The sequence below is a fragment of the Oncorhynchus keta genome, chromosome 5, assembly GCF_023373465.1.
Source record: "Oncorhynchus keta strain PuntledgeMale-10-30-2019 chromosome 5, Oket_V2, whole genome shotgun sequence".
NCBI classification, from domain to species: domain Eukaryota; kingdom Metazoa; phylum Chordata; class Actinopteri; order Salmoniformes; family Salmonidae; genus Oncorhynchus; species Oncorhynchus keta.
The window spans coordinates 8,313,401-8,334,694 of NC_068425.1; the positions used below are offsets into that span (position 1 = coordinate 8,313,401).

A 21,294-nucleotide genomic window follows, 5' to 3' on the forward strand; every position below is an offset into this window, starting at 1 on the left:
GGGGAAAAAGAACTGCGGTGATCAATCTTTTCCCAGGCAAAGCGCTTGACAGCAACCAGCCTCAAGAATTCTTGTCTTTCCTTCAAGATCGCAACAAAGAAACGCTCGTTCTATCCCCCAGAATAGGCCTACTGATTTTAACGCAAAAGCCAATAGTCTAACAACCCAAACGCAGGCCTAATAATTGTTTTCCATTGCGCATAAAACCCTGTTGCTGAAATAAGCTTCAGTACTATCTCAAAATAGACGAAAAGGGCCAAGATTGCAGTGCACTATTCAAATCCATTTGACTTGTAAAAACAACGACGGGAGAAATGTGCGTGGGTGTTTGGCCCATTTAAAGCTAAATACAAGGCAGTGAGAAGGCCGCGTTTCTCCCATACATGCAGGCTGTAGAATATGGAAAGGAGGTCAGAAGCACGGGCTCTCTTTGCTTATATTGGAGCTGACTGTGCAAAAACTGGGACAACTGGGGAGTATTTCTCACCATCAGGAATTGTATTCCTATTTTTTATTCCTATTTGTTTGGACTTTTTATGTTTTGAGAAGCTCTGCGTTTTTACATGTGGTTTGTTTGTGCCACAAAAATCTTAATGCTTGACGGAACATGGACTTGCAACGTTATTTGTTTATTTATTTATTGGGAATCTGCTCTTTCATATTTGGAGTGTGGTGGGAGTGTGCTCTATTTACTGTTTTTTTTATATATATTTTTTTTACAGCTAAGCAAACAATTCGAAAAACGACTCTTCTCTTCCAACTACTGTTAAACAGACTATTAGCTAGGCTATATGTTGTCTTTTATTATTCATGTTGGGTGATGAGTGTTTTCACACATTAACAATTAGGTGTAAGTTGATTTGATCAGTTTAAGACAAGGCAAATGTGTTTCGAAGTAGAAGCATAGCATAAACCGTGTATTGTATTACTAATTATTATTACTATTCTGTTAGTGTTATTTGTGTTAGTACTGCTATATTAATCAACTTCCTCAGTTGAAGTTAGTTTTAGCAAGGGTATTAGTCTTGATGGTTGCCTTTCAATATTTAACAGCATCTGAAAGGGAACTTAATTGCATTTTCAACGATAATGAGTATTTTCGGTAGCAATCCAAGCTATTAGACTATATTTTCTTAGATTTAGGTATAGGCATATTCCAACATCTATGATCTGCTTATTTGCAAATAAATGTTGATTTCTATTCAAATAAATGTTATTTTCTATACTTTGATTGTCTTCATACAGTAGTCCTACTCTCGTTAAAATAGGATTCGGGATATGAGGCGATCTATGTGTAAATTATGTACTAAACTATTTGGCAAAGATTGTGTTGCCTTGGACCACGTGACCAACCCAAGCGCATACCCGAGGGCTCTTTCAGTGGTCTGGCACTATAGCACGAGGAAAGATGCTCCCAAGAAGCTGTGTGCGTGTGTGTGTGTGTGTGTGTGTGTGTGTGTGTGTGTGTGTGTGTGTGTGTGTGTGTGTGTGTGTGTGTGTGTGTGCGTGCGTGCGTGCGTGCGCGTGTGCGTGCGTGTGTGCCGTTGAAAGAGAGAGAGGGGAATAGAGCCAGCGAGGGAGCAATAGAGTTTGTGCACATGTCTACTATACGAATGAATAGCTCTGCGTTTTTTAACAACTTTAAAAGTATGGCCCTCGTTTTGCCTCAGGTGAAAACTTGAAATGACCAGATAGAACTGAATAACATAACATTTTATTAAAGAATTGTTCAACAGACAACTCTTAACAATGAAATAAAAGGAGCTACAAAGGACAAAGGAAGTTCTCCAAAAGGGTTTAGCTATATTTCTTCTAATTCTCGACTATGCAGGAACGGTCTGATTCCGTCCTCGCGTCCCCTGTACAAGTCAAGACATTATTTATGTACAAGGGTAACATTAAACTATTTATTTCTAAAATACAATAACTAAAAATTATTTCCTTACAATAACAAGAACACAACGTCTTTATAACAGGTAAATACTAAAAAATTACATTTTTTTTCTTGATATAAATACATGGGGGATAAATAATACAAAAAGAAAGTATTTAATCTGGCTATAACAAATAAATATATATTTATGAATGTTCACTTGAACATACATTGAGAAAGACGCTGATTGGAGGTCTTCCGTTTCCGAAATAAGATGTATTTTTTCCTTAACCATCAAAATGTAAACTCTAAGTGCAACAATGATGCCCAGACGAGAAAGCTTTAGTGTAAACCTACACTTCAGCTTGGTTCCCGGACATGCATTTTGTTCAAATATACCCTGTTTCCACGTTAAGTCAAGACATGAGAAAATGTGAGCCTTTCGCATTAGTCTTGGCTAATGTAAGTGAACCCTATCGATTGAAAGAGAGAAAGTGAGAGAGAGTAGGGAGAGCGAGAGTAGGGAGTGATAGAAAAGAGAGCGAGAGTAGGAAGGAAGGGAGAGAGGGGGAGGAGCGGGCAATGAGCCTATCATAGTTTTCAAAAGAGTTCTCAACTCCTTTTTACCCTGTGACGATGATATAACAACATAACAAATATCTATTTTATGTCCTAGTGTGTGTGTTTGTTTGGTTATGGATGTTAGCTAGCATAGCATAGCAATGTGAACCCAAACACCATAAACCCAGTGGGGGTGTAGGTCTACTATGCATCTGTGGGATGCTGAAGGGGCACTTCCCTTGAAGCCACAATGTTTGGCGAGGACATGTAAAAAAAAGTGTCACTGGACAGTGGGTTAGTGAGACATTTCCAAAGAGAGGTAATATGAATAAGGGAAGTAATCTAAAACAATCCAGTGGTTTGCTTGCACCAATTGAAGAATGCATATTGATGTCAGTAAAGCTTAGCCATTTGTGCTGACTGCAGGGAATCAGGCTAAGCATTATTCCTCGTTGACATAACATGTGTTCCATCGAGTCAAAAAGGTCTGACAGTAATACATTTCCCACCTTGTTAGCTGTCCATTAAGCCCAACTATTACTGTTTAATTACTTGTATTCGAGGGAGGGCTCCATATTCAAGGAAATAAACTGTTAATCAAAACGCAAATTCAAGTGAATGTTACTAATACACACAATGATAAAGACAACAGACAATACTTTTTTGGCCATGGCAAGAAACCACTGGATCATATTTTTTGTTCAACCCCATTGCAGCGTCCCATGGGTTAGTTATTTGTAGTTGTCATTTAGTTTTTTCTCCCAAACCTGCTACTACAGATGAGTTAACTTGGGAGCTTCCTGGATTCTACCCTGAGAAGGATGGTGCGCTGCCAACTCCGTGTATGTCGGGTGGGGGTCGCACGGTCCGTGGTGTTGGCTTGCTGACATCTGCGTGGCACCGTTGTAGTCCATGTTCCCAGCCTGGTGGTGTGGTAGATGATTGAGGCCGTACATGGACGGCCCAGAGGTGGGCATCGACTCCACGTAGTTTCCTCCCACATACACGGGGCTGACCTGCATGTTGGGAGTCCCATAATTGCCACTGTTACCCTGTAGCCCGTGCGGGTCGTATTCTGGTGCTGTGTTGGCATACTTCTGTTGGGAGGGGCAGTTTTTCATGGGGTTTTGGTAGGCTGAGGACATGGCATATGCGTTTTGATGGGACTTGTTAAAAGATGGCGGGGAGGGGGCATCGTAGTTGCCTGCCATTGAATGCATGGAGTTCATGAAGCCAGCTGAGGACTGCATGGGTAGGGGTGGGCTTCCGGTTGGAGAGGGCCCCCCTGATGATGAGCCCAGCCCTTTACATTTCTGATCCTTTTTGTACTTCATACGCCGGTTCTGGAACCAAATCTTGATCTGGCGCTCGCTGAGGTTGAGCAAGTTGGCCATTTCCACGCGGCGAGGCCTACACAGGTAACGGTTGAAATGGAACTCCTTTTCTAGCTCCACCAGCTGCGCGCTCGTGTATGCGGTGCGCGCTCTCTTGGAGGCTGCGGAACCCGGGGGGCTTTTTTCACCTCCGCTGCTCTCTGCTGGGGTGGGAATGAAATAAAACATAATTACTACACACGGAAATTGAATGCATCATTTCCTAATAAAGCAGAGGCCAGGAAACGAAACGTATCCCCTAGATATGAGTTGTCAACACTTCCTAACTTTGTCATTTATTAAGAGATTCGAGACCCTACATTGACCATGTACGTAAATTGCATCATAGACAAAGCCCACAGCCAGAACTGTAGCCTACTATATTTGAAGGAGCTGCACGTTAACTGTTTTCACTTGAATTGTGTCACACATATCTGAGGTTCAATGAATGTACATAAATTGGTGTCTGTGTTTGTGTGTCAATATGTTCATATCAATCATATTTGACCACCTACAGTTTAGATTAAGCATTCCTCTTATCTACAAATAAACAAGAACATTCGGATTCCAAACGTATCATATCTGTCTGATGAAAGATACACAGTATATGCCAAACACTTCCATGTTCTAATGCAATTGTTTCAAATGCTCATCAATAAAGAGAATGACTGCTTCTATTTTTTTTCTCCAATTAATAGAGGTCTCAGTTACCAAATGAATGTGATTATAACTAGAGGGCTTTTCCTAACGACCTAACTCGGGGGAAAAAATCAGGCTTTAAATATATAAATAATAAGTTAGGTCATTAGATACAAATCCATGATTATGTATTGTAACTGTGTTGTAGTTAAGCTATCCAGCTTTGAATGTGTATATAACGGGTAACGGGCATTGGGGAGGGGGGAGCGGGGCACACACCGTTAGCTGAACTTGCGCTTGGAGAGCTGTTTTTTTGCTTAGTATTCTGCCTCGACTCTTTCATCCAGGGGAATATCTGCTTGTTGAGGGTGGGGTTGGTGGACAGAGTGTACGTCTTGGGCGCTGATTTGGCGGCCCCACCGCTGCCTCCCGGCTGCTGCGCGGTGGCACTGCTGCTGGTGGCGGTGGCACTGCTGCTGGTGGCGTTGGCGGGGTTGACCGGAGGGGACACCTGGGGTGGTGGTTGGTGTTCAGGTGGCAGGCTGGGCCGCATGCAGCTGCCATTCAGCTCTTTCGTCTTGGCATGCTGCTGGGGAGGAGCGCTGTTGCCACCGAGGGACTGCAGCGAGCAGGCGGACCTCTGGTAGTCGCTTTCGAGGTGAGCCGCGGACTGGAAGGCCGTTTGAGGAGCATCATAGCCAAAGCCGTTGGCCCCTTGGTACGAGTAACCTCCGAAAAGCGTCGAGTTGTCGTAGTAGGTCGTTTTCTGCATTTCCAAAAGTGGAGTTACCGGCTACCAGGGTCCTGATGACCTTCTGGAAGAACATTGGCACCAGATGTCACGTGACGGTCTCTTTCCAAAGGCCTCTTGGAAGCTGACCTGAAAGGTTATAAGAAGCACATAATAAGAGAGGCGCAAAATAAATCCATCTTCTGCCGCTGAAAGGCGCCATGACATGAATAGCGCTTTCCCACAACACGGCTTGCAGATGCCATGTCAGGCCACAGTGCACTGGGCCTACTCTATCTCACTATGAGCAGCACTCCCCCTCTCCCATCTCTCTCTCTCTCTTTCTCCTTCTCTCAAACACACACATACACACAACTGAACACAAACAACATCCAGGCAGTCACTCTGCACTCGCACATGGGAGCACGGACACGATTGTCTTCAAGATGTTGACCATGAATAAATAACGAATATAACCTCACAAATATGTGGTGATTGCATTATTTGGGTAGGTATATCCCATTACTTGTGCATATTGTCCGGATTTTCACAATCTAACATTTTTAATAATGTTTCAGCGTTGGCCTTTGTTATTTCTAAGATAATAAAACGTGTTTTTGTTATCATTCTTTTTTCATACATTGAAAGTAGTTTGAATTGCGATTGAGCGATGTGTTCGTTTTCATACGGAAGATTGTTTATATTAAAATACTATCCTAACATGTCTTGTGTTGTGGTTGTAATAGAAAAGTCTTATTTATTTGCACAATTGAAAGATAAAGACAGAAACGTAAGTAAAGAAGGTGCATTTCGGTGTTAAAAACAAGCTAGGCTATATAATGGCTTGTATTCTCGTTTGTCTTCATGAATGAAAACGAGCAATATACAATTAGGGATGTTTGGAAAAAAAACATCTTAAAATGCTGTCTGTAAAATGCTATCTAGCCTGTACAGAAAGCTAGGAATGGGCCTTTACAATTTTGTTGGGGGGAAATCAGTGCATATGTCGCTCTTAGCTCCATTTCCTGCCAGGTTTTCTCAGGTTACACAACATTGTATTTGGGCAACATTAAAACCCAGAAAAAAACGGCACCTGAGACTCCGTTGTGAACGTTGTTGCAGGTCCCCATAGAAGGAGAACGAGAGAGCGTCCCGGAAGCTTCAGGCGAGTTTGATTCATAACGGTCGCTCGGCAAAAGAGGACTAAAGCGCTAAAAAAAGCTTGAGACCTTATATGTGCTAACTGCTGGGGTGGCCAAGAGGGCAGTGTGCGTGTCCCCTGCCAAGCACCATAATGCACCTGGGATTAATTTCGTTTGGACGCTTGACAACCGAGATAAAACGTTGGAAAATAGATTTGAAAAGACCATGGAAGCTTTGAGGAATAGTATTTTTTGTTGTAGTAGGCAGCTTTCAGTTGGAAAGCCAACTAGCAGGTTCACTTACATATAAGTCAAAACAAAAACACATGCTTTGTGTTTGTGGTTACACTTGGTACTCTGATGGCAAATTCCACCAAATAATCTAACAGTGAATATAGTTATATCAATGAAATTGTTCTATTATTAGTCTTTTTACATAATAATATTGACATATTTTATGTTATTGCCTATTAATATCTATTATAAATGACCCAATAGCCTACAATTACATAAATGGTAGACGGAAATTGAAATGATATAATCACTAGAAAATCCCTGGACAACAATAAACAATACTATTGCCTAAAAATAAAAAAGACAATCTGAATAATCCAAAGAATAACCATTATACACGTTTTTAAGGCTAAAATCAACGATCCATAAAAACAAGATCATTCTTACACATGCTATTCCAAGAAAATACAAAGCTTGTGTTCATAAATACATAATGAATCGTATTTTATGTATATCCTTTGTGAGACGTATAGCTCATCCTAATAATATAGGCATACCCACTAAAACCACGAACAAAATGGAATATGGAGACATTCTCCAATTTGAATAAAAAATATGTGTAAGAGGTAAGGAATAGGCTAAATGAGATGAGAGAAGGAAGGGGATCCTGGGCTACAGCTTTAGGACACCAACTCTCACCACGTCACAAATGTCGCTCATTTATCTTTCCAGTAGACGGCTGCAATCCTAATTATTTTCTCTAAGGAATTGTTCGAGGGAGAGATCGAGAGAAAGAAGGAGGGGGGGGTGGCTACGGGTATAATAGATATTAAATCATATCGCAATGCCATTAAATGGAACACGTAATATCCTGGCCTGCTTGTAACACTAACACAATAACTAACTTTCCTATAGATTCGCTCTAATACAATTATGGGGTCCAGAGCGAATGGGGGCTGGATAAAAAGCGATCCCATACAAGGACGTCAACAACAACATGGAGACGAGCTGGACACCAGTTTGGATGTCCAATTTGTAGTTTAGCATGGATAAAATTACAAATGGCGCCTGTAATACACACACATAAAGACATTATGTATCGAGACATGTGTTAGCCCATTTACAGATTGAGAAATGGCAATTATTGCATCAAAACAACAAATGAGTAGTGCAATGGTCTCTCATGTCGAGCCGTCTTCATTCGCTCCTTGCCTTCGTTCAATTAAAAACAATAGGCATTGGACGTCTGAATGGCACGTCAAACGAAAAACACCTTATCAAAACATTTAGAAAGATGGCCAGAGAATAAAAATGGAGATTAGTTTAGCACGGCAGTCCAATAACATGGGGATCCATGCCTCGGTACTAGCTGAAAATAAACGCGTACCCATGTCTGAACATCAAAGCCCACGAAAACAGATAGCCCAAAAAATATTTCCCCGTTGCTTTTTAAATAAATATAAGAGGGGAAAATGAATCTGTTGGAGAGAAATTCTAAAGGGAAAAAGGGGGGGGGGGGGGTATACGGCGTGGAAGGAAGCTTAAAGCATTGTGAACTCTTCTTGAACCGCGATTGGAGTCATATGGTCATAAATCACCGGGACACACTCTCCGCCATTCACAAACTGATAGCCTATTTCAGACCAGCTTACCTTAGCCTCTGACGAAGGAAGCACGGGCAGGCATCATATATTTTTCACATTCGGCCTCGATGCAATCAATAAAACGAGAGCTCTCCACTTCCCTTCAAAAACTCGCAGCGAATGTAAATCCGCCGGTATCTCGAGGACTGCTGCCCCGAGCCTGAGTCCGGGCGCTCCTGCACGGATCCCCTCGGCTTGGGAAGGGGGGAGACGGTCTGGCATGAAAGATCTGAGGAATGCTAGGGGGCTGCGAATGGACAGGCAGCAAGTGCCTGGCTGCCCTGTCGACTGGTACGCCCTGCTCGCTGATAACAATGGCCTCAGATTTCCCTTTCTCTCACAGCGCAAACCTTAACATCATAATCCGAGCAGAGCCGCGGCTCGCCGCGAAATAACCCCAATGCATTTCCCCCCATGCGTGTGTTTCTCTCCGTGGTTATTCTCGCTCCTCGTAGCTCTTTCGGTGGGTTATTGTATTGTCAACACAAGGCCTTGGTGCAGCTATTCGGATATAGCGGGGTTGATTTGGAGCGCCAGTCGCGGCTGTTAATCCCCATCAAACAACGTCACCAGTGAAAAATTATGCTAATTGCAGACGTGCTGGACAGGACAGGGGCCTACAAGCGGAGAGACAGCGCTACTACTTTTTGATGATTCACGTGTTTCCTGGTTAGGTGTCAAGCCAGGGTAATATTGTTAAGTATATGAGAGGAGACTCTGTGTTTTTCCCTCCACTGGTGTAGCCTATATTAAATTACCAGGAAGTGGGTTTCCACAGCCGGCTCCCGCTTGGCTCGCGGCAGAAACCGAATTCTCCCTGTATTGTTAATGTTTCAACACATCTCTCCCAACACACACAACTAGTGTAATAACAAATGGACAAAATGAAAAAGGGAGGCTGGTGGGGGGCTCCGGGAACAGACAACAGGCGCACTTGAAAAACAAGGGAGGGGTGTAAAAACAAATCAGTAAAAGGGGAAAAAGAAGAGAGAATCTGTGGTATTTAACAGCTAGGACGAGCCGGTGCCACACAAACTTCTTAGAAAAACGTCGATAGCGAGTCCATGTTAAAAATAGAAGAAAGGGCTTCCTGTGTTTTTACTGTAGGCTATGTTGGACTTTAACACCCAACGGAAAGAGAAAAGTAAATCAACAAGAAGAAAAACTGAGAAGGAAACGATGAGAAATGAAAACACGAAAACACGAAGGCGAAGGTGTTTTACAGGTTTTATATTCTCTCTTCACTAGCTCTCCCTCCCTCTCTCTCCCTCTCTCTCTATTTTTTATTATTCAGGACACTACCCCCTTCGTTTATGGCTACGTAAGATTTATGACTTCTACCACACAGTACTAGCTGTAAACAGCTACTTTAAAAAGATGCATTTCGTGTGGGAACTTGAATAGAGAGGATCACCAACCGTGTAGGAAGAAGGTAGGAGACAAAAATGTAGGTGTCTGCAACTTTATCTGACTGACATTGTTCTCGATTTGCAACTACTGCTAAATGGACAAAACCCAAACACTCCAGTATTTTTCTATTTACAACTGGTATTTTTTCCACGACTAAGCACATACCGGGAAAAGAAGAGTCTATACCAACTTGATTTTTGGGATTACAACATGCCAGTGCTTGTTAGAATATTGAGGAAGAGTATTTTCGTTATTTTCATAGGATGACAAGAGATGCATCAGTCTTCCTAATATATTGGAGTTGACTAAGTCATGGATATACTATTTCAACGGTGGAATATATGGACAGATTTGGGGGTCCAAGGTTTTCATTTTTTCCTGCATTGCAACCAACATATTACATAAAGAGACTACAAACTCCAATGAGACATTTCGTTGTGGATTTCATATTTTGTTAATGAGAAGGAAAGCTTTTTAGGTGGAAAGTGTTTTGAATGTTGTGTATTGTTTTCTTTCCAAAAGTAAATGCTTGTGATTGTGTGCTGAATACGCCATTGAGTGTGAATATATTTAATTGGAAATGGTTGAGCAATTGTCTACTGTATTCATATGACATACCACTTACATTGAAAGACATAGCCTATCTAGTTATTATATATATTGAAAGTGTTCGTTTTCTATTTTGGACAATAGGACATTGCCACCTCTGTGCCTATTTGACTATGTGAGTTACCCTACGACTTTATTGCATGGCTAATCTACATAACGCTACACGCCCATACTTTCATCATACACAATGTTTTTTTCTCTCCAGATATTACACTATGGCATTCATTGACTCATCGAAAGAAGAGAGCGCAAGCACACACAAGGACACACACACATGCACCACCATTTTGACAATGATTTTGATTCATCTGTGGTGCTTTATGCATGAGATGTTTTTTTGTTTTTTTTTTAAGCTCAATTTAAAAGCTCATACTTATATTCCAACGCCTCAAAAAATATATCACAAGCCATTTTCACAGGCTACATGCATGCCATACTAGAGAATATTAGAATAAACACTCTTGACATAGGAAATGTTTACCGATTATGTGAATGTCATATGCAGACTAAATCATCATTGTTGAATGTATGCGATGTATGCATACTTCATTCCAATAAAAACATATTTATTTTCAAATATGTAAAAGTATGTTTTCTTATGTTCAAAAATATCATTTCAATGGGACAATGAAAATATCCATCGAAGAGATTCAATCGCACATCCGTTTTTCATTCATATTCATAATAACGAGCAAATAATCATTTGCAATGTGTATATACTTGTCATAGGGTGACTTACCGAGATTATGTTGCTTCTTATCACTGGATTTTATGCAAGAATACAGCTTCCTAAAGGCTTGAGGGAACTGCAGAGGAGGGGAAAAATAGAAAGATGCAATCAAAGGAGGTCATAAAAAAATCCAATACAGCCTACATCCCACAGCCTACATATGACCTCTTGTCTACAAATCGAACACACGGGCAACCTGAGAGTTTACCACAGGTGACAGATATCGTTAACCTTAAATTATTCCCATGGAATCACGGAATAAATGCAAAGCCAAAGGATAGAATCCAGTGTGTTCTCATGAGCCCATTGTATTGATTTCAATTATCTATCAGATTGCATATCATATTTCTCATTATTTATTTTTGAGGTTCCGTATTCTCGCGTAGTAGGCCTACATCTGGAGCAAGTCAATCAATCCACACGACAGTGAGGTTCATGTTGAATAAATAAACAAAAATGTTCCCGCAATGTTAATACATATAAAAGTAATTGTGTGGATATTGATGTAATCATATTATAATCATCTATAATAGTAGGCTAGTTGTTGCTATGTTGACATTGACTCATTATTATTAATTTAGCAATCAAGGCAGTAGGGATGTTCTAATGACAATCATATTCTAATAGCCTAATAAGAACAACAACAATAATATCCACAGGCTAATAATACGGAAAATAATAAACACAATAATAAGGGGAAAAAATATAATTATTATAATATAGATAGCTATGAAGGTGAGAAATATCTTACAAAGTCCCAATAAACGGAACAGCTCAACGAATGAAATCGAAAATAAACGAAAGTGTAGCGCCCACTGAGAAACACCGTAAATAAAAGCCCCAACATTCTGGGAAAATAATCCCAAAGTCTAGGTAAATGTAGCACTATATCCAGTTTCAGAGTAAAAGTAGACAGAAAAGGGCTTTATCCAGAGACAGGGCCGGAGCAGAAATGAAATCAAATGGCCATGATGGTCTGCATAGTAGCTCTTATTAAAAGTGGAATAAAAACGTTGGACGCTCTCGTTCGCCGGCTCCTGACAGCTACCCCAAACACATAAATCAAAACGAGGATTCCCCGACCTCCCCGACTTTGCGGCCTATAGCGATATAAAGTTATTTATTGCATCCCCGCACTCACGCACAGCATTGGCTCGCTTCCATCCCTGTTGCCCCGGTTTTTACTCCACTGCTACCCTGGTAGTTTTGAAGATTTTCGGCACCGATAGCTCGCTCGACCCGGAGCCCTACTGGACTAACGTAAAGTTACCTACAAAGTGCAGGGTGCTACAGCCCCCGCAGCTAGCAACGCTGCACGCTCAGAACAAAGGGAGGAGGCAGCCACAAGCAGAAGAGCTGATGAGCCAATTTTTTTGGGGTGGAAAAATGTTGAAAGAAGCCAGGGAGCGAGGAAATTCAGAAGAAATGACGACTAACCAAGCACTAATTCAACGAACAACATCCAAAAAGCCTGGCATGTGCAAAGGGCTATTGGAATAACGGAGATAAACAACATAGGGATTTGGCTGGTTCGATTCTGCACGGGTTGCAACAAAGGGCTCCTGAATAATTTATCAAAATGCATATTAAGTGGATGCACGGGCATTAAGGGGGAACGGGAATGCTGCCTGCTTGGAAAATTTCTATGAAATATATGCCAATGATCACAGCCCTGTAGCTCCACACTAGAGCCCTGGTACACAAACAGTTTCTGTCCAACTTTATTACCCCCCCCCCTCCAACACTCCGTTAGCTGTCCGTTCACCAGCCTGCGTCTGGCCATGGTTCCCTCACACCCTCCGTAGCCATTCGTTTACCGACAAAACGGTTCTCCACCATCACAACTTCAACATGTTTATGAATACGAGCTGGGTGCAAAACACGCGGAATTAACAAGCATGCAGCGGGGCTACGTCTCGATGTGACGGATTGGCGTTCGGTTTTCCAAGTGACCTTTGCGTTGAAGAGCAATAACTCACCAGATTAATGATCAATCAACGGAAGAAGTCTACTTTGCAGTCCTCTCTTAATGTATTATATGTATGTATTAATCCGGGCCTTGCTGTCCAAGGCTTTCAAAGAGGCCGCATTGGCTTCTGGAAGTCAGCGAAACGCCGAAATCCCATTTGTTTGTGTAATTACCAGGCAGTTGTTAACAGCAGAGTTAGTGACTGGGCGAAAACACAGCCAGCAAGCAACAATAAGGTCCTTTCCAAATCCAAAATAATGCCCTGGTATCATGCGCTCACGTGATGCGCGTACGTCAACATACTCTGGTTTTGATAGAATTGTGGCGACTCTCCCCTTGTTTGATGCCTCCAAAACGACGGAGAAATATATTTTCCTTCACCTTTTCCGGATTGGTTGCTTCTCTGACTTTTGCCCCATGTTGAATGGCACCCCCACCCCAAAAATTATATTTTTCTCCCAATCTCTGGGAGGGTGTCGTTTTTATTGAGTCCATTCGCCGAATGCAATGAGATCTAACGACTGGCTTCCCAAATGGCAAGCGACAAATTGTTCTAAACGAGGAGAGTCATGACACATCTTATTTTCTCTCCCATTCTGCCGGATGACATGATATTTTCAACACCACGGACTTAGTGAGCGAGACCAGTGTGGATGCGAGGCCTCTTGCCTCCAATCTTTGGGTGATAAAAGGGGTTTCTGCACTGCTCACTGGGCGACTGGTGGAGCAAGTGGGGTTGGTTTTACACCCACGCAGATAGCCCTCTACCAAAGATCTCCAGATTACAATTAAACTCCCATTTGAGGCCCGGTGACCTGAGCGTTATGTCTGTATCGATCCCCGTGGAGCTAGTTGTCATTGTGAAAGAGGACCTACGCAAGTTCCGAAGTGGTGTGCTAGTGTTTGAATAAGACATATGGCCAAATATGTCTATGCCAGATTAGCTCTTTGTGCTTTTAGAGTGAATGTCATTAGATTAAGTTCTTATGCTGGCGTTCTAGCTAATTTTACTAAGTGTTTATTTAATTTGTTCACCTCCTTTGTTGAAGGTGCGAATGGAGAGAGAAAGGTGCCAATGGGGAGGGAAGAAATGGATGCCTTGCTCTATGGCATCAGTGCCACTGACCTCTCTGCATACGAGGGACTTCAGCATATTGGCTTTTGGTTGCAGAACATAGAACATCTTCGTGTTCTAAATGCTCAACAAGGAATCCCTTCCATCAGCTAGTTTCATTGAGCGATCAGGGTTAATCTTTATGAGAGAAGGGCTCTAGGTGGTAATCTTTAACCGAGAATTCAAAAGAGGACACTGACTTGGAGACCGTTGGTTGGGGGCCTTATAGGTCACAGTACCCTTTCTGCTCCAGGGAACTAAAAAGTGCTAACTTCACCAATGTGACATGTGAGGATGGGGTAGGGGGAACGTGACCAAGCGTTCGGTAATTAATGGTTGAATATAGTCGGCTTTACGGGAACCTGGACCTAAAAACGACTTAAATTGAAAGTTTAGATTTTCATTACGCCTTTTGTTCTTTATAGATGATGCTAATGATTACTGTGTTGCAACGTGATCCAAGGCGTATTAAGCAGATGCTATTATTGCAAATAACTTGCATAAAGGTCACATGGATGCTGTCCAAAGCTGTCAGATATTATATACTGACACACAGTAGTTTTACTTTCCCTTTTTCCATTGGAGCTTGCCTATATTGTCAGTGATGTATGATAAAATCAATTAAATCATGGCCACTTAGACTTTTGTGGTTTCATTCAGTTTTCCACCACCATGACGCACAAACTGCCAGGTCATGATTTCCACCGAGCTATCTAACTACCGATTGATATATCTATAGCCTATAGACAAACTTGGTCTATAGAGGTAAATGTATTTTATGGAAGTATAATGGTATTGTCAAAACAATGGTCGTCATGTAGTGAGATGACCCATGGACCATGTTCAAATCAAATCAACGTGTATTGGTCGCGTACACCGTTTAGATGTTATAGCGGGTGCAGCGAAATGCGTATGTTATTAGCTCCTAACAATGCAGTAAAATGTCAAACAGGTTCACAAATAATGAAATATATATATATATATTTCTAAACCAGAAAGAACAACAATAATAACACAGGTGTCCCACATATGTGGGTGTCTTGTTAGGTTTTCCTTTGCGCGCAGCTACTTATTGTGGGTTAAAGAAGCTATAGTTGGCACAATGTTCGTGTAGCATCATTGGTTCCTATATAGTTGCAAGTCCACGTGCCTTGAAGATGTCTTTTTCACTGACCTCTTGCTCGTGTTTATCTCGAGGGTCGTCTAGATCATGTTTGCATAGATAATGTGTTTACAATGTGTACTTGTAAAATGGCAGATGCAGATAATCGGTTTACAATGGTTTAACGTTGTGCAAAGTTGACATCTGCATGTAATAGCTTCGTTTACTGCATCTCCTGCTGTACAAAGTCCTCTTACACCGTTTATTTTCATGTTCTTGCAACGTTAGAACATGTTGTTAGTGAGGTTGTGTGCCATATTCCTTTATCTATATCTCAACATTTCACGGATGGGTCATTTAGAATAGAAACAATATATTTAATCGACACAAAAAGTATTTGGTGTTTGCAGATGTACAGACCGAGATGCATGGGAGAAGCATAATTAGCAATGTGGGTGTAGGCTCACTGAGGGCCTATGAATGACTATCTTACTCTTATCAGTGAGCTCTCGAGGTCCTCTGAAGTCAATATTTTCTATTTTACTAGAACATCTTCTATTTTACACGCCTAGAGGTTAACAGTTATAGTATGAAATACAATATCTTTCAATATCCCATGAACCTCCAGGTCGTGTTAGAATTAATAGCGCTAATTTACATAGCCTAAAATGCCATTTGTTGGTTTGTGTGGCGCACCAGTTGTTCCACAAACAGCAATATTGAAAATAATAACAAAGAGAGCCTGTAGTGATGGACTTGATAGTATATTGGGATTCCTGGGGAGAGAGAAAAAGCGGAGGGTAAATTGGGAGCAGCTAGAGTAAGCAATCCTTTCACACGGTCATAAATCAGGAGCACATGCATCTTCTTTTTACACCTAGCCATCAGATCCATTCACGGCTCACCCCACACCGCGAGTCCCCCACTCCCCTCTCTTAACATTTGATGCACCGCACTTTACGCAATGAGTAAACTTTTAAATAGGGGTGTGGGAGCCCAGATATTAATGCTTGACAGAGAAGTAGAACGAAGAAGAAGTCAGGGGGACAGTCAGGGAGAGGTAAAGAAATGCACTGAGAGGGAGAAAATGGAGAGAGGGTGAGGGAAAAGAGAGTGAGGGCAGCGAGTCACCCTTTAGCCCTCCTCGGTTACCTATTCGAAGGCATCTGTCTTCGGCTGTTCGAAAACACAAAAGTTTGCGAGCTCAGGCACACCCAAAGATGGGTCACACAACGGATAATTAATGACTTGTCTACAGAGGAGCATAGGACATTGGGAAGAGCCCAAGCATCCGGCGTCAGTAGATGCCTGAAAACCTTACCTGACTTCCAGCACTTCTCTGGGTCTGACGAGCCAAGCTTGGCCAGCGTTTGAGGGATTATCTATTGTAGACGCGCTTGGAATATATCGTTTTTTTGCTTTTTGGTGACCTTGGATGCGTTGTGCGTAATTTGGTAATGATATCTCTCCACTAAACAAAACAAAAAAGAGAATCTACATGGCGGCTTTAGAATGCTATATATCCTCAACAGCGAGCAGGACGGTCTGCTCACAACACATGCGCGCGCGCACCCATCAACACGAGCGGGTCTTCCGAGCCCGAGCACTCCCGAACACGGAGCCCCCCTTTGCACTTCCGAACTCTTCGAACCCTGCATGCGATTCCTTCGGGCTTAGCAGTCAGCAGCAGGCGATAGATTCCACCTCTACCCTCTGCCTCTTTTTTCCGCCTATAGCTACTTGCATGGAGCGGGGTGGATTGACAAGGTGAACTACTGAACCAGTGGACTGACAGGACACACAGGGTGGAGAAGGCAAAGGGGTTCTTCTGTCCAATAGGGATCTGACTGCACGGCTGCGAGGCCGACACGCGGGCCATATGGCGATTACAACCTGCGGGCTTCTGCAGGGGTGAACGTGGTCAACCTCATTCCGATACTGCCATTTTCTTGTCAGAGTTAAAATCATTTTTAGGCTGGGGATGGTTGGCGGATAGCGGATAGTATGTTATTCACGAATGAAATAGGCTTGCATCATAGCAGAGGGCTAGTAAGGGGATATGAAAATAAATTACCTCTATCTTGATGTGTTTAAAAGCTCTCACTCTGTGATTGTTTTTATTGCACTAATGTTTGTAAATGTAGATTATTACGTTTTAGAATTTGTGACTAAGTCGGATGCACTTGGCTTTGTTTCTTGGCCGATCCTTTTGTGCGTATGAGTGTTATCTGCCTACGCTCAGACAACACAAAGAAACACACACAGACAAACACACACAAACACACACACACGCACACAGTGACAGAGAGAAATAAATAGAGAGAGAGGGATAGATAGAAAGAAAGGGGGAGAGAGGAGGAGATAGAATGTAGGGAGAGGGAGGCAGAGATACCCACACGAATAGTGGGAAATTCAATTATGCTGATGCAAATGTGCCACGATAGTATCCGAGTTATTTTTAGTCCTGCATGAAAAACCTTGCCTTTCTTCTGAACATTTCCGGCTTAGTACTCTTATCGCTCTCCTGCAAGCTCTTCAGCCGGGTGAATATTCTCCTTGCAGCCTCTGGATACGGTTTCACCGGTCATTTTTCATGCGCCTTTGAATTGCTACTCTTGCAGATCATTATAAATTAGCGCGGGGCTTCATATTGATTTATTTCCGAAGGGGTAATCATTCCTGCATTACTGAAGGCCGGGGAAATACCTACCTGGCCAACCAATACCTACCTGGCCCTCTGAACAGAATTAGGAGTTTGAAATAGACTACTCACAAGGGTGATAATAATAATAATAGTAGAAGTAATATAACTTGGGGGAAATAACAGCTATTCTTCTCAAGTTTAAGACTCAAGTTTAAGACTAAACTGACCACTAGATGTATATTTTATCTGTATTTTCACCTGCTTTTAATAGATGGTTTGGGGAGCTAAATTATTGTGTAGCTTTTGGGCAAGTCATTCAGTAACATTATATCAAAATTGTATTAGGCTACTCGTAAGCTATTATGTTACATTTCTGCTTAATATTATGGCTAAGGGTGGTCAATGTGACTGAAATAAAGAGGATACATATTACGCTTATGTTTTACAGGCATTTGGATAAGTGCAAGATATGTTAGATGGTTAGATATCCATTGCGTAAAAGTTAACCTAATGCTTTCGATATTTGTTTACAATGGGAAAAAAATGCAAATATAGATGGAACAATTATCTCTTGTTTGGATATATTAAAACAATCCCATGGTGTTGTGTGGACCCTCTTGCCCAGGCTTTTATTTGGTGGATACATGTGTTACTTATTTACGCGTGAATTAATTATTAATAGTACGTCTTTTGTTCTTTGTCCACAGGAAAAGTATCGTGTCCTAGTGACTCTTTTATCGCCTGCAGTGTTATGTACCATGCATGCTATTTTACATACAGGTTCCATTATTGTTTTTATAGTACAATGAGTGTAGTAAGCAGTGTGGTAGTCCATTTATAATTGTTAAAACAAAGTGCAACAATCGAATTTAAGCTACCTCCAAAACACTAGTATGTTAACGGATGGAAATACAATTATCTCGAGATTTTTGCTGTAGCACTACAAAACGAATAGTTTTGAGGTAAGCGAGAGAATATTCCGGAGAAAAGGGGCTATGCTTATGAATGGTGTATTCTTGGAGGGTCGCGCCTTTTTGTGAGAGAAGGGCTCAATATGGCTACCATATATTTGTATTGTTCCCAACGCTGTTGAGCGGGAAGATGCGCTCTTGCTGCCTCGTCTCTTATGGGTGGGATTCTAACGACCTTGTCTGGGACACAAATAATAAACAATAATCCGACACACTTACTGTATACACACATAGAGCCCTATAAAGATAAACATATACAATCTGGACGCCGTGAATCAGTTGCAGGTTGTTGAAAGGTTTTGAAGTGCAGTAGCCTATGCTATAGAATCGAACCGAAGAGCCATTCAAACAAAGGGCCCACTTTCAGCTTTCAACCTCTAGTTAAGGCAGGGAGGGTCATATAGAACATTTGCAATAGTATTATACTGATGCTATTATAGAAGCCTCATAACCCACTGTTGCTACCATTACATGTTACTTACAAGTGTTACTGCTAATCTAGTTGTAGCCTATTTACGTGTATTAGAGCTGTGCGTAATGTTAATAGTTCGTTTTTTTACTATGATGATGCACAATTGTTTCCACCCAGAATCTGAGCACCCAGCCTAGCTACCCATCTGACTGGCATTTGGAATAATTTTTTCCAACGCTGGGCTGTCATTGAAATCAGACATGAGGCGGTTTCAGTGAGCAACCGTGATCTCTTACACGCACAATGTCCCCTTCTCATCGCCCCCTGAGCATCCACCGAAATGAGCTGGAATATTGTTTTTGACACAGCGCCCGACAACAAGTAGCGCCGCTGGAATAGACATTTTGAAAAGTGCTGCCCCTCGCTGCTATGCCCATTAATATTTGATGGGAGCCACAGAGTTGTTCTAATTTTGTTACACAAAGGTTTACACTCGCGAGGCGAAGGGGAGGATTGCGAAAGGAGCCAGCCATGGTAATGACATTTATAATCTGCTTTTGTATTCATGAATACAAAAAAGAGGCACTCTATCATAGATATGTATTATTATCATTATTGTTATTATCAGGCCTATTATCATTGTCCGACAACATACTGATTTCATTATATGTAATGTCATCCTTTTTCAAACCAAAATGTGAGTAAAAGCATTTTCAAATGGAAAACTGTTGCAGTCTTTGTCTGTCTTTGTAGTTTTCTCTTTCAGTGGCATCAATGCAGCATACACATATTTTATATCCACACCAAAATAACGTTAACGCGTCATATACGACATTGACTACGGTTAGCCCAGAAAATAACATATGCCCCCCGAAAAAATGCCACCGCAACCAATAAAAATGATGCCTGTGCTATTCTCACAGCCTGCAGACATTCGATGGCATAATGGACACAATAGTACACCAAATAATAATAAAATACTATATTCTGTTTGCTAAACACCACCATACTGACAGACATAAATTATCGAATGTTGCATAATTTCATGGTCGAACAAAATCCAGAGAAAATGTATCGAAAAAGTATGTCGGAAAATATTCTAAAAATTAATCCTTCAGTCCCTTTAGCTATGCTCGTCATGCCACCCCTCTCTATACAACACATCCCATCTAGCTGAATTATAGCCTACTCTTCTCCTACTAAGTTTGAATTCCAATTAAGTTGTCTATCTATCTTGTCCAGAAAAACGTCTGGAGCTCAGGTATTTACACCCCTGGCTATGACTAGGCCTATGCTGGCGAGCTGTGGCGCTTTTATGAGATTCACATGGCGACGAGGCGTTCCCGTTTTGCCAAATTTAAACAAATCTTCCCTTAATTGGTAATCGCATATGCAGTAACTCAAAACCTCCAGCTACTTAGCCTTCATATTAGTCGCTGATCCATTGCCGTAAATCGCCCGCGATAATCAACTGCGGGGGGGAGAGAGGAGTGTGAAAAAGGCAAACGCTTTTCTCGACCGGCGAGAGACAAGAAGCACCGAAAAAGCCAGAGTGAGAAACGAAGATCCAGGAATCTCTTCCTCATTCCAGTTTATCATCACTCGCCAATCATTTTCCCCGAGAAATGATTTATCGTGGAGACGGCCATAGACAACACAACTGCCTTACAAACACACAATGGCAGCCCGCTGCAGCTGACACACATATCACTATAAATCAAGCGAAGTAGCTGGCTGAAAAGAAGAGAGAGGGAGAGAGAGACATGCAGACATGAGGAAGACCGAGATGGGATGGGGGACGGATGAGAATAGTAATACGGCTGCTTTTAAAATATATACATCGCTATCATTGCATTGCAACACAGTGCAGTACTATGACATGTAAAGGCTACTATTGTTCATGTAACCAAGGCTGAAGTCAAACGATGGGATGATGGGTGCAACCACATGCATGATGTCAAAGTACGGCAAGATTAGTATTTTTGACATATTTACCACAATATTACAAACGGCATATAATTCATTGACTCGGGTAAGCCAACGGCGCAGCAATGCACTTGCGTGGAAGTGGCGTCCCCGTTTCCGCTATACTCACAATGTCCACACGACGAGAGACTCCCGTCCAAATTTGTTTTATT

The 21,294-nt window shown here is 41.8% G+C and overlaps 1 protein-coding gene across 9 annotated transcripts in view; it reads right to left on the minus strand.

The window, feature by feature from the left end:
• Positions 1-1,695: 1,695 nt before the first annotated feature.
• The window catches only part of LOC118384429 (homeobox protein Hox-B3a-like), a 56,539-nt gene continuing 36,940 nt past the window's right edge, over positions 1,696-21,294 (minus strand). For 3 of the 9 annotated variants that reach the window (XM_052518636.1, XM_052518635.1, XM_035770964.2), the window contains 3 exons: positions 10,954-11,020; positions 4,726-5,326; positions 1,696-3,971 (listed from right to left, as the gene is read on the minus strand). In XM_052518636.1, coding sequence (XP_052374596.1) covers positions 3,208-3,971; positions 4,726-5,218 — 1,257 coding nt within the window. In that variant the 5' untranslated portion in view covers positions 5,219-5,326; positions 10,954-11,020 and the 3' untranslated portion in view covers positions 1,696-3,207. Of the gene's footprint in view, positions 3,972-4,725; positions 5,327-8,204; positions 9,404-10,953; positions 11,021-12,085; positions 12,654-12,923; positions 14,765-16,450; positions 19,876-21,294 lie in introns of those variants that run through there. The other 6 variants (XM_035770966.2, XM_035770968.2, XM_035770965.2 and 3 more) reach the window with 6 other exon arrangements.